At 32.4% G+C, this 13915-nt stretch overlaps 2 protein-coding genes across 2 annotated transcripts in view; both read right to left on the bottom strand.

Annotated features, from left to right (window-relative positions):
- LOC128157904 (uncharacterized) overlaps positions 1–4336 on the bottom strand; it is a 10845-nt gene extending 6509 nt beyond the window's left edge. Inside the window, exon 1 of the mRNA XM_052820564.1 lies at positions 4228–4336. The gene's annotated coding sequence lies outside the window, so the exon portion shown is untranslated. The remainder of the gene's footprint in view (positions 1–4227) is intronic.
- LOC128157913 (uncharacterized) overlaps positions 1–13915 on the bottom strand; it is a 24468-nt gene extending 10553 nt beyond the window's left edge. Inside the window, exons 1-3 of the mRNA XM_052820575.1 lie at positions 13863–13915; positions 6251–6352; positions 5752–5825 (exon numbers count right to left, since the gene is read on the bottom strand). Of these exons, the coding sequence (XP_052676535.1) occupies positions 5752–5824 (73 nt within the window). The 5' untranslated portion in view covers position 5825; positions 6251–6352; positions 13863–13915. The remainder of the gene's footprint in view (positions 1–5751; positions 5826–6250; positions 6353–13862) is intronic.

Here is a 13915-nt window from a genome sequence, read left to right as displayed (position 1 = left end):
ATGCCCAATTGCCTAATCATAGCAAACACATCTTTTTTAGCACCTTCCCAGTATGCTGGTGACCCTCTAAGAGTTCTCAAAACCCTATATCCCTCATTTAGTCTTACAATATTGTCAAAAGTTGTTGGATTTAAAACATGTCCTGCTGTTATTTTCTTTCCTTCATTTTTACATTTCCTCATTGCTAGAGTGACTTTGTCTTGTATTTGCTTTATTTGCACCTTTTTGAGTTTGAAAAACAAATTTTGCATTGAACAAGCTGCTCTTCTATCATGAGATCTCAATTCCCATTTGCAAATAGAACTGTATGTGACTGGTACAATTCTGTCTTTGTTTGAAGGACGTGGTTGCCCACAATAAATAGTAGGAAATGCAAGATATTCTGCATGTGGATCTTGATACAGACCAAGAGGGGTTTGGTTTTCTCCGGGAGCAAATGACAATGTTTTTTGAGATGATCGGACATCTACAGGATGTAACAATGTGTCTGTATTTCCTGTGAGCCTACTTTCAATGTTTTCATCTTCTGTCCAGTCATCACCATCAATAACCTCATTTTCATTCTGGTTGGATTGAGAGTCTGACAATGTTTCTTCATTATAACCAAACCAATCTTTTTGTTCCTCCAATATATTCCAGTTCTCTCTTATTGAAATACCCTCATTTTGAAATACAGCACTGTTTCTTAAAAGCCAGTGAAGAGCAACAATGCATTTGAAAGGTCTTACTGATTCATGGTAAACATGATGTTTGAACTGCAATTTTCGTTTCAACTTCACCTGAATTGTTTCAGTTTCTGCTAGTGTGCGAGGTAGGGATTTGATAGTTTTATTCACATCAGAGGGAACATTTACAACATTTCCACGCAAACTTTTCTGTCCTCCTCTTGGTTTTTCCATGAGTTGCATAAATGGAATGCGTGGGCTAATTAAACGTTCTTCCATTTCTGTCAATTTCAATTCTGGTGGAATTTCAGGAAATTTACAACCATTTTTAACCGATAACGGAGGTATTTTCCTTAGATTCAAGTATTTCTGACACGTGCAACAAACCCATTCAATGTCTTCATTACTTTTTATGCCCAATAAACAGTTTTTGGTAAACTCTGACATTGACGAAACATTTGCTTTTCTTACACCATCTCTAAACCATGTCTGTGTACAACAAGAACATATGTATGTTGGACCCATGCTTGCATTTTTCCTAAAGTTCTCAATAGCAACAAATTCATCTGAGTTGAGTGTAGAAGCAATACTTTTATTGGAATTTTGTGAAGAAATATTCTTAGTTATCGGACTGTCTGGTTCTGTCTCTTGAACAACTTTCTCAGAGCTTGCTTTCTGAATTGCTTCATTGACAGTAGTTGGTTTCCATTTTTTTGGCTTGATGACTTTATCGACCCCAGAGTTTGCAAAATTCACACTTCTTTTTCTTGTGTTAGAATTATGTTCAATGTATATTTCAACACAAGATTTTGTCTTTGGTTTGTGTTTTAAGGACCTTATGCGCATTGCATTCAACTCAAATTGAACATTCTCAAAGGGAATAATGGATACAGAATTGCAAAGAATTCTTAGAAAATAGCACAAATCATCAAAACAATCCAAATTTGTTAAAGTACACACTCCATTTGGATCACACAAGCCATTACTACCTCTACAATGAGAGTCAAACACAAAAAATCTGCCATTCCAAGACATCAAAGCTATTGCGGATGAATGAAAAATCAAGATGCATGCATTGCTGCTAGCAAAAGATTGATTAAGTGCGTGTTCTAAAGAAAGACCCATCTCTGAATGAAACATATTCTCTTCTGCCATATTTCCATAATATGTATTTTGCACAACACTAGAGAAATAGTTCCTTTCAAACTTGACATAGTTTGGCAACTCACTGGCAAGTAAAAATGAATGTTCTTTTACAATTTCATGATACAAATTATCACCAGCCACTAAAACTGAATCCAAATCATTCTTTGTAATTGTACAACTGTTTTGTGCATGACAAAATACAAGAAATGTGAAACTCATACTCATACACTGTTTTCCTCTGGAGCTTAAACGGAAAATGTCTGAACCTTGAGAATAATTTCCTTGAACAACTGTTGGGCAAGTCATTTTCTCTTGATTATCCATATTATTTCTTTTTTTCTTTAGCTAACAAGTCAAAATAGTATTTTACAATAACTTGAGACAATGAGTTATAAAGAATAACTTGAAATGTTATCCTAACTGTTGCTTTCTTCAAGGACTTTAGTAATATGCAGGAGTGAAACGCATAATTATTTCTAATCTAAATTTGTATTTTTTGATTTTTAATACACTGTAAATTATAGCACCTAGTCCTTATTTGTTCAATCAAATATATTAAATTATTGGTCAAGGTAGAAATTTTAAAGATCATACTACAAATAATTTCATTGTTTCACAATATTATCAAAATTTCCATATAGAAATCGCTCTAATTCAGTCGAAATTTCTCAAATATGCTAAAAAAAATTTGATGTAAACACTGAACAAAAATCTGAAGTTGTTGCAAATCTCAAAGTGAAGCAGAAATAGTTTTTCAGAATTTTCAAATAAAGAAATTGTACTCATCCATTTTGAAATTTCTCAAATGTTCTCATATAATTTAATGTGAACAAATATCTAAATTTACTAATTTAGTGCATATCTCCAAGTCAAGCTCATATAGTTTCTCAGAACTGTTATATATTGATCTCATTCGATATAGAATTTCTCAAATGTTCTCATGTGATTTGATGTGAAAAAAAATCTAAATTTGGTGCATATCTCTCAGTCAAGCTAAAATTGTTTTCCAGAATTCTCATATAAAATTGCTCTCATTTGATATAAAATTTCTCAAATGTTCTCATATAAATTGATGTTAACAAATATCTAAATTTGGTCAAGCTTATATAGTTTCTCAGAGTTTTTATATCAAATTGCTCTCATTCAATTCAAAATTTCTCAAATGTTCTCATATGATTTGATGTGAACAAAAATGTAAATTTGGTGAATATCTCTCAGTCAAGCTAAAATTGTTTTCCAGAATTTTCATAAAAAATTGCTCTCATCTGATATAAAATTTCTCAAATGTTCTCATATAATTTGATGTAAACAAATATCTAAATTTCGTGCATATCTCCAAGTCAAGCTTATATAGTTTCTCAGAATTGTTATATAAAATTGCTCTCATTCAATTTAAAATTTCTCAAACATTCTCAGATATTCAGATGGCAACAAATGCATACCTCAAAATTAAGCTGAAACAGTTTCTCAGAATTTCCAAATATAAGAAAACTGATAATTATACCTCAACAAATATCCCAAGCTGTTGCATATCTCAAAGTCAAACTGAAGTAGTTCGTTAAAATGTGCATTAATAAATTGCTTTCATTTGAAATATTCTCAGATTTGGGTGATTAAACTTTGTATGTTCCACTTATGCCTTGTAAATTTCTATTAAAATATTCATTAGTATTCTCAACTTCTGACATTCAGCAGTTCCTACTTTAATTATATTTATTTCAAATATGTCAATCTTATCTTGAATTTTTTCACAAATTCTCAGAAAAATTAAAGAATTAGTGTGAAACTTTGAAATGTCAAAAGGTTTTTCATAAAGCTTTTATCTTATTAATCCTGATTTATCAGAAAACAGATTTAAAAAAACCCCACAGATTTTTAAGTTTTCACCAAAACATCCAAAGTCCACAACTACCACAACATGTAAACAACTCCAAATGCGAATTCTAGTACATTTAAACGTTTTCACAAAACGTAAAAATTAATACACCAATTTGTTACATATGTAAGCAGGTAAAAATCATAAAATCAAAATCTAGAGTACAAAAGCAAAGAAGTATGAAAGGCCAAAGTTATATTTCAATCCAACTCCAATATGGCCGACTTTCGATGTTTGTATACTATCTGTTTACATTCGCTTCGCTATTTTGTCACATAAAACAAACAATAATATTCTATTTACGTACAATTCCCTAAATCTTTTACACCCACGTCGTATATATAAGCAGTTCTAAGATACAGTAATGCTTAAAATCTTTATTTCTTAAATACTGATAAAATGCATTAAAGGCAAACTGATCAATATGGCCGCCATCGAAGTGCTCTCTGGTGTTTTGCTTTTTATCTCAAAAATAAACAACGTAAACAAATATGTCTATTTATAAACAACTTCGTGGTATAGTAATATATTCATATTCACCTTGCGACGTCACTCTTCCGATGATTTTCCTTTTGTTCGGGCTTCTTCGTTCTCTCTGCGTAAACTGTCGTCCTTCTCTGCCTTCTTCCTCGCTCAGTCGAAAATTAATACGCGACACCGATGTGGCCTTTTCTTTTCTATATGATTATTTTAATGTAATTTAACAGAAGAAAATCTTTTATTTTACTTAACAAAAGGTTTGATTTCAAAGAAAAATGATATTACTTTTAATATACCCTCAATCAACCAGAAGAAAATATTGCACTATTTTCTTCACGCGTAAATAACGATGAGTGTAGTGTCCTTTGCGCGGGAAACCCTGTGATGCCTATCATTAGCTATAGTACGCGAAATTCCCAACAATTGGTTTGTTTATTTTATTTATTTTTTAAAAGTAATAACCATCGATTTCTTTTAATAAACACAAAATTATTCCAATAACTTACAATATACATGATGGAAGCAGCATTTAGATAGATAAAACGTAGTATAAACATTGCACTATTTTGCAGTTACAGCGTAGGGATTTCTATGATCATGTTGATGCTTCATGAATATTCATGAAAAACAAAATATTTTACACGATCTGTCTCTATCAACAAACCATCAAATATGTATATTTATTTATTTTAAAATGCTTAAAATATGCGAGAGCTGTAAATTGGTTTAAATCTGAAATCGAATCAGAGGTGAACATTGCCTGTTACACTGCATCTGTAACACAGGAAATACCTAACAGAGTTATCGTTCCTTATCCGCTAGGGTCCCTGTGAGAAATACCCTTCCGGTCAGGACCGTAGCAATAGACAGTGGCTATAAATAGCCACCGTCTAAAAATGAAGTTGTACTTCCACGGTCAGTGCGAGACAAATAGGTATTTCTGATCTGATAATTTACTGATGACGTTCGTGGTATATTGGAGAATAATGTCCGCGGCATCTCTTTGGTCTCGGCAATAACTGTACTTAGAATTTAATATAGTAGTATAGATATAGTGGCTTAAATAAAACTGTTTTGAATGATATTCTTCCGTTAGAATGAAAAGACGCTTTGATCGTTAGTAAAAAGGATATACCTACTGAAACATGTTATAGTAATTGTAGATATTTCCGCATTTAAAAAAATCGAACAAGTCTCCTCTTTAATTTAGTCCTGTATATAGGCAATTTCGCCATATTTGATTCTCATATATATAATCTGCCACATATGATACTCACATGATTCGATTTACATATGATACACATTTGTCATAATTTTATGATTCTCATATAATTTTAAAAAAAAAAAAGACAATTATAAGAGAATCATATGTGGCGAAATTCCCTATGTATTTTTTTTGTCACGAGAAGCAAGTTTTGAATGAATGAATTCATTTTAATTACACAATTAGGAATTGACAAGAAACTAATCATTCTTACCCCCCCCCCCCCCAAATTAAAATTAAACTTTGATACATTATTCGTACCATTTACTTTAAAAGTTTGAATGTCTTTCCTGAAAATCCATGATTCACAGCTTACTTACCTGACGGTGTCCCCAGGTGCCAGGCATCATGTATCAGATGGGTCCTTGTCAACGTTGTCCAATAACTATACATCCTATTTATTAAATATTAAACATATTAATAAATATTAAATATTGGGGATGGGTAATTTACTAGTATATAAAAGACAAGACCCTTGAAAGATGACACACTACATGAGTGATTGCTAATATATTGTACCATTCAGTCGTGTGAACTGTCTGACACACAAGTAACCAGGTACATGTATATTGATGCCAATTGTTACTTCTAATGCAGTTTTTGTTCCATCGTGTTTTTTTTTATCTCATATGGAGTCTTAAAAATGATGAAGAAAATCTCTAACGTATTTTATTTTTACCAAAAACTGAATAAATTTGCATTTACTTTCTTAGAAATCACCTGATTGACATGATTCTTAATCAGCCGAAGTTTATACATGAAGTTAATCAACTTTCAAAAAAAAAAAATGAATAGATAACGGTAACCCCCTACACTTACCTGTGAACAAAACTTCTAGAACTGTTAAGAACACAGTTTTCACAGACAGAGCGTTAAATTCATTATGACTTCCTCCACGATGAAGACTTAGTTGCACACAGCCTGTTAATTGGAGAATAATACATCACTTCATATCATCCGGAAATGGACATCCATAACAAAACAACACTGTTTTTGTTAGTACTTCATACTATATATATAAAATATCGTCATTATTTTGTTTACTATCTTGTAAAATACTGATCATGTAGGAATAATATAAACATCATACTTATATTTGTAATTGAAAAATCTAAAATTTGAAATGTTGAAACTTTTTGTCACCCACCCACCAACCCCACAACCCAGCCCCAATTAGGTAGGGCTTTCAATGGTTGCCTTTATAATGACCGTCTTCTTACAGTGGCGTTGGAAGCAAATCGAAAGTGTGTGTGTGGGGTGGGGTGGGCTAAACTTATCAGAAAAACTTGACAAGCAAATTTAAAAAAAAAACAGGCTATCATTATGGTTTATGTCTAACATTGCAAAAACAGTGGGGGTGGGAGGGGGGTCCGACGCCTACATGTACGTCTTATTTCTTATTTTCATTACTGACATTTATAGCCAACCTCACTGGTTCATTCCAAAAATACTCTAATTTCCTCGATACCGATTCATTTCCAACACAAAAAAATCTTACCATAACAAAATAAAACCCTATTAGAAGTAGCATTGTCTTTTCTATTAAAAAAAGTCTTTTCCAGCAAAATAAACGATCAATGTTAAACAATTTGTATGCACTTCAGTAATTTTTCCGGTCGAATAAACCATATTTTAATGGGAAAATGTTAGTTTACTATATGATTTTTACGAAACAAACTTTACATTAGAGGGTACTGCAGTTATTTCGCTTTTAACGATTTGCCCTGACGTCGAGGCGGGTATGATTGTGTTACGACTTTGAAATTAGCTTGAAATAAAGGAAATGTCATTTACGATTAGTTTGAAAAATTTTATAAACTGTACCAAAGTTGGACGTGTGGGGTGGGTTTGGATAAAACGTTCAAGTTTCCCTCGTTAGATTTCTGAGGATAAATAAATGTATATATGCTTTTAAAGGACTTGGACCCGATTTGGCCTCAAATTTTCAAATTTTATTTTTCCATTTTCAATTTTTATACTGATAAATATAGAAGTTTATAAATAATGCTATGTCAAAATTTGAAAGTCAAATATCAAGTTATAAGCAAGATACAGAGTTCATAATTCTTTGTTTTGTAAAAAGGTAGAATATTGACATTTTTTACACGTGTTGTATTGCTGTAAGTTTCAATCAAATGTATCTTCTTTTCTTGATAATAGTATTTATGAAGATATTGAATTAGTTTAAAATGTTTTTTACATGTCATTTTGTCTAAGAAATGGTAATTCTCTACATTACATTTTTTGTAAACAACTATATGATTTGTGCTTTGTTTACATAACAATCAATTTTTACCTCTGTATCTCGCTTGTAACTTGACTTTAACATTCAATATTTTTGTCAAACATTTAAAACACCAGTATACCATTATATACATAAAAAATAAAAATACATTTTTTGATCTCAAATCGTGTCCAAGTCTCTTTAATCATAACAATGTAAAAATTCTATACAGGATAGCAATATCCGTAGGATGTATGGCAACATATATGCGTACAAGATGACATTGGAAATTTTTACAATCATATAAATCTCTAGTTTTACTTTTACGTTTTTAGATAAATCAGTATTGAATCTTGAAATCATTCAACCGAAAATATTCCGAGAGCTGCCCATGTTTAGTAAGCATACATGTATCTGAGAATGGTGTTTAGGTTCCGATTATGATATTAAGCAATTGTAAAAATGGGATAAAATGTGTGTGCAAAGGTTTGTTTGACAAGTAAAAATATACAGGGAAAAAAACCGAAAAATATTTCTGAATTTTTTATGTGAAAATATAGGCATCTCGATACTGCGTACAACAAAAACCAAGAAATTGAAGAATATTTTAAGCATGTGTTTTTATTTTATCTCTTTTATCTTATTATTAACGTTAAAAATGCTAGGATAGTTTTAGTTCGATAAAGTAAACAAACCGTTACTATCATAATTAGGTATTTCCTTCGAAACTTATGTTATAAATATTCAAAATATTGAGATTTATACCATTCCTTTTTTTCAACTTCAAAATCGACCAATTTATATTCGTTTCCTGATTATATTATTGTTTAAACCCCACCTGCACTACTCATATACCGGTAATATCAATTTTTGATTTTCAATATGCTCACAATATTTTGAAAAGCATGGATGATATTTATAAAAAAAGAAGTAATTCTTTGAAAGTTTTTAAGAAATGGTGTCATCCAACAAGATAATTGATCATGGCATTTTATTGCGGGTAAAGAATAATCTTTAAAAATATGCAAGATAACGATTGGTTTACAGGTTTTTTAATGCGCTCACTGTCCCCCAATAAATACATAATAAAGAGTTTCAACATTCTCAGAAAGTTTATTTCGTTTTAATTTTCTCAGAAGTATGATATACCTGTCTTGAAGAAACATTTACTCTACATTGAAAATCTTTTTCTTAATGCAAATTCATCGAAAACATTGACCCGATAACCTGGATTATTAACATTTTATAAATAAACTTTACCTCGACGTTTGAAAGTTATGCCCCCCTGGCTCCATAATAAACACTGGATGAATTGGTTACTTTATTCAAACATGTAAATTGAAACTGTGGTTGGTCGAGTATTTATATCAAAATGTTTTGATTCAGTGAACATGTTGAATACGAGCCAGCGGTTACTTTAAGAGATGAAAAGAATCCCCCCGTAAAGTGAAAACTATAAACCTCGGATAAATTGAGTTCAAAAATGTCACGGGTGTTTACATGAATGGATATATAAAGTGGACAGATAACACAAAATAACAAATATTGTGGAATGATTAAATTTTGTGGTGGATCAATTTCCGTGGAATTCGTGTGTACCTCTCATCCACGAATTAACATCCTCCATGAATTAATAAGTAAGGGTTATTAAGTCATATTTCCTTTTGAAGATATAATGTATAAGAGAATACACGAAATTACGTCCCCAAAAACCTATAAAATTAAAACAATCCAAGAAAAATTTGCACCCACGAATTCTAATGATTCGACAGTATTAGTATTGATGTCCTCAGAAGTTCGTTGATACAAAAGTTTCTCTAACACATTGGAACATATACAGGTATGCAAAGTACCCGAAATGATTCTTCAATATCCATGCAGCACTGTAAATGTATGTGGTATGATATAATTCTGCGTACTTTTGTCACAGCTCTTAATCGACTGCATTACAACCTGGGTCATATTTCATTTCGAAATTCTTATTTCAATTGCCAAAATGAAAGCCGGAATTAAGAATGCCCATTCTAGACCTCGAATTTGATTTTCTCCTTTCAGATTCTTGGACGCCAATCAAGTGTCATCCTTGCCATTTTTATTCAGCAATATCTTCAGCTCAAAATGCGATTCATTCTCAGTACCATTTTTGTTATTAATGAAAGGCTCACAATGTTTAACTATTGTAATCGTTTCTCTCTCCGGTTTGTAGCCAGGAAAGTTGTTACCGACTTCCATGTCTGATCTGGAAAACTCCTTTCTTTTTATGATCCTTTTGAGAAAATGTCCTGCTGAAGTCCCAAGAAGTACTGTCACTAATATCCAAACATTCATTGTCATAACACACAGCATTAAGATGTAAACTATCAGAACTCTACACGTGTAAAATACTGTTGTCGTCAATCTCACGGCAATGGAAGAAGAATTGTGTTCCTTGGATCTGTACGAAGATATAAATACATTAGTTTAGACAAAGAATTTACAGCGATATTCAAACGGAACGCCAATTGCACAAACTATGTTAAAAAGCTATCGAAAATTCAATGCAGTAACAATTAGGATTATTATACTTTCATATTAAATACTGAAATCTGATTGGTTTAGACGCAGTTGGTAATCCGTTCTATTACCCTCAGCGTTAGCAACACACTCGGCAAATGGTAACACAACGAATTGTTACATGCGCGTAAATTATGCGAGTACGGTTCGCCGTAGAATTCACTTCATTTCTATATAAAAGCAGTAAAATTTTCTTTAAAATTAAGACATTCAGTACAATAAAAAAATATTGCCTGTTTGGGAGGGTAACTGTTGAAATTGACATCCCCCGAAAATCATTGTCTCGGGGTGTCTATTTCAACAGTTACCCTCCCAAACAGGCACTATTTACATGTAACTATGTAATATTCGCCTGGTCCTGCCACCCACAACTTTCCTCGAGTCAATTCTTAACTTCAAGTCTGAGTTTGTACCTCAAGGTTATGCACTTTTCCCTTTACGATTTGAGTTAAGGACTAAGTTGAGTGATTTAAAAAATTTTGGTGACGGCGGGGCGAGCAGTCCTCGCCATAAGTTTTATTTTCTGTTTCCACCATTTTTGCTCAATATCTCGATACTTATAAATACTTTTGTGCCTAAATACCTTTTGTTCTGAAACAACCCCCCCCCCCCCTCCCCGACCGCTTCAGGTTTCAATACACAACCGAAAATATAAAGTCGACGGGGGATATACATTGCAAACAATATTAAGTACCCGGGATGATAACTTTAAAAATTGTGCAAGGTGTCCCGAGGATTTCCGAATGGAGGAAAGATGTAAACGTTTCCTATTTTGATTCGCTGTATATGTTTGTTTTTGGTTCCTGTGAAATTCTTCGAGTATAAACAGATGCGTTTCGAATAAAGAAATCTGAACTTTCCTGTTAATCGATTCAAATTGAATTTCATTGAAAAGGTTTTTTCTAAAATTTGATTGAAAATTCATCAGAATGTGACGGCAGCAATACCTAGAGACAGACTATAGTAATCATTGACTATGTTGACGTTCACATGGTACACAGTATATAAATAGTGCCTGTTTGGGAGGGTAACAGTTGAAATTGACACCCCGAGAAAACCATTGTCAATCGACGCGAAGCGGAGGTTGACAATGGTTTTCGAGGGGTGTCAATTTCAACTGTTATCCTCCCAAACAGGCACTATTTATTTTGTTATACTGAATGTCTTTTTTAAGATTTTTAAGAAAATTTTACTGCTTTTATATAGGAATAACGTGAATTCTACAGCGAACCGTACGCGCATAATTTTCGCGCATGTAACATTTTTTAATGTTACCCGTTGCCAAGTGCGTTGCTAACGCTGAGGGTAATAGTAAATATTATTAACTGCGTCTTAACCAATCAGATTTCAGTATTTAACATGAAAGTATAACAATATATTATGTTTCATTGATAAACTAAATACTAGTTAAATATATCTCGTAGGTCTTACTTTAAAACCTCTTCACGTGGCCAAAATCTGTTGACAACTTTTAGTTTGATTATGTCGATGTACTCAAATAAAATGGACAAAATGGCCGCTGTTACCATGGCAGCAATCAGTCCTGTAGAATAAAAAAAAATGAATAATTTATAAATTACTGAATTTCTCGTAAAGCATGATAAAGTTGCACAAAAATATTGATTAAGATATACAGTGGATCAACTGAAAATAGTAAAATTGATTTTGATGAATTAAAATACTTGCATTTTTACGTTGATTAAGATTTGTTTAGTGCTTAATTAAAAACTATATGATTTTTTCCTGAAACTACCTTCATACAAGTTTATCGAGTTATTAATCTAAAAGGTATCAACGTATCAAGCATGCACGGATCCAGAACTGGATGGGAAGGTTCCGAGGAATAATTTTCGTGTGTTTTGTTTTGTTTGTTTGTCTGGGGTTTGTTTTTTGTTTTGTTTCTTTGTTTGTTTTTGGGTTTTTTTTCTGAATTGAAGAAATTCGACTTATTCAGGGAATGGGGTCTGGATCTGTCGGATCCGCCCTCAATCTCTTCCCCTTTTCTAGATCCGCGCATGACAAGTGTAAATGTATACCCTCATATGTGTCCAGACGCCATGCATCATGAAGCAACTGGCTTCTTGTTAGCGTGGTCCAAAAGCCCATATCCAAATAAAAGAATCACTGTGCCTTGTATAAGAAAGAAACTGAACATACATTGTCCTGCAGTGTTTATTTTACATGTACGGTGTGATAGAATATTGATTAAATGTCAAACGTACCTTTTTCTTATTCCGTCGATTACATAAGCATATAAAATTTTTACCGACCGAACTTATTTGCTTCGAGAAGTATCGATATCGTACACGATCTAAAATAGAAAACTTGAAATTTATGCCAAGGAATGGGCGTTCTCAGACTTTTGAGAATTCAAATACACATTTTTTCTTTTCTATATTTAGTTATGCAATCGAACTTCCGGGTAAGGAGCTCTTGGGTACACCTGTAATTTTATTGTGCATTCGAAATTTCAATTTATCATAAATATCGAGTTCCTTGAATTTTTAACACCAATTACCTCAACATCACTTACGGAGAACATTATTTATTTTTGGAGTTAATTTACAAAAAAATGTTCACTAAACAAATGCTGATTTTGCTATGTATGGAGTGGGGCTATGTTATAACGTGACCCCAAAGAAAAAAAAATGAAGTTGAACTGTTCATTCATTTCTATGTTCAACTGTTTATTTATTTCTATGTTAAAGACATTTCCTTTTTGATCGAGAAAGTAAACAAGTTATTCATTGTTCAGTACCTAACCAATGCCGAAAGTACATGTAACTCGACCATTTGCAAGGACCTACCTGTTAAATAAATCTACGATGGTGTAACTGAACCAGTTTACCCGATCATTTTCTCCTTAAGCTGTTGGCACTCTGAGGATTTTATATTGACTTACATAGATATGTGAACTTGTTCTTATATATATAAACATTGTACAAGCTATTTACAAAATACAAGCCGGAGGCTCCGTGTTGAATTAGTACAACATCCGTCAGCTACTAAAGATGGATTAAGTAACATCTTATTTTAAAATCTTCCCACTACCGAGGCTATAAACAAATAATTAATGGGATATCAGGACTGGAGCTACAGACCTGCAGCTAAAACGCTCCAGGGTCTTGGAATGGAATTGCAAAGTACCTCCACTGTTAATTTTTTTTAAATAGATAATTCAGGAAAAATTTCCACATAAGAGGACCCATCGATTTGCAAGACCATATAAAAGTGACATGCTATCTGAAAATGCCGTACCCCCTTTTTGTGAGTAAATCGGTTGGGTTGTTTACAATGTAAGTAATGCCGTTGAATTACAGAAAAATTGAATTTTCTTACCATTTGTTGAAATTCATATGCTAATACAGTCAGCTTTGAAAAAAAAATTCGTGGGGATAAAACTTTGAGTATTCAAAGTAAAATCTTGAAGCTGATTAAAAGAAAAATAAGATGCACATGTATATCATGCCTCATAGTTTTTTTTTTTAAACGTCACTTGTTTTCAACGTCGCAAAATTTATAATAGAATTGATGAGAGATATTATCCTTGTTATTTTGGAGTAAAAAAAGAGGGAATTTTAAGTGAAAATATAATTATTTTCAACTTTCTGACAAATAAGCTCGAAATATTCCTGTAAAGAAGTCAAGACTTACCACTATCATTTGACAAGCCTTCTTCAAGGTCCGGTCACCCAGAAAGAGACTGC

This window comes from Crassostrea angulata, chromosome 1, assembly GCF_025612915.1.
Source record: "Crassostrea angulata isolate pt1a10 chromosome 1, ASM2561291v2, whole genome shotgun sequence".
Classification (NCBI taxonomy): Eukaryota; Metazoa; Mollusca; class Bivalvia; order Ostreida; family Ostreidae; genus Magallana; species Magallana angulata.
The sequence above is the reverse complement of the archived record's forward strand: the minus strand, read 5'-3'. Positions and strand labels throughout refer to the sequence as shown.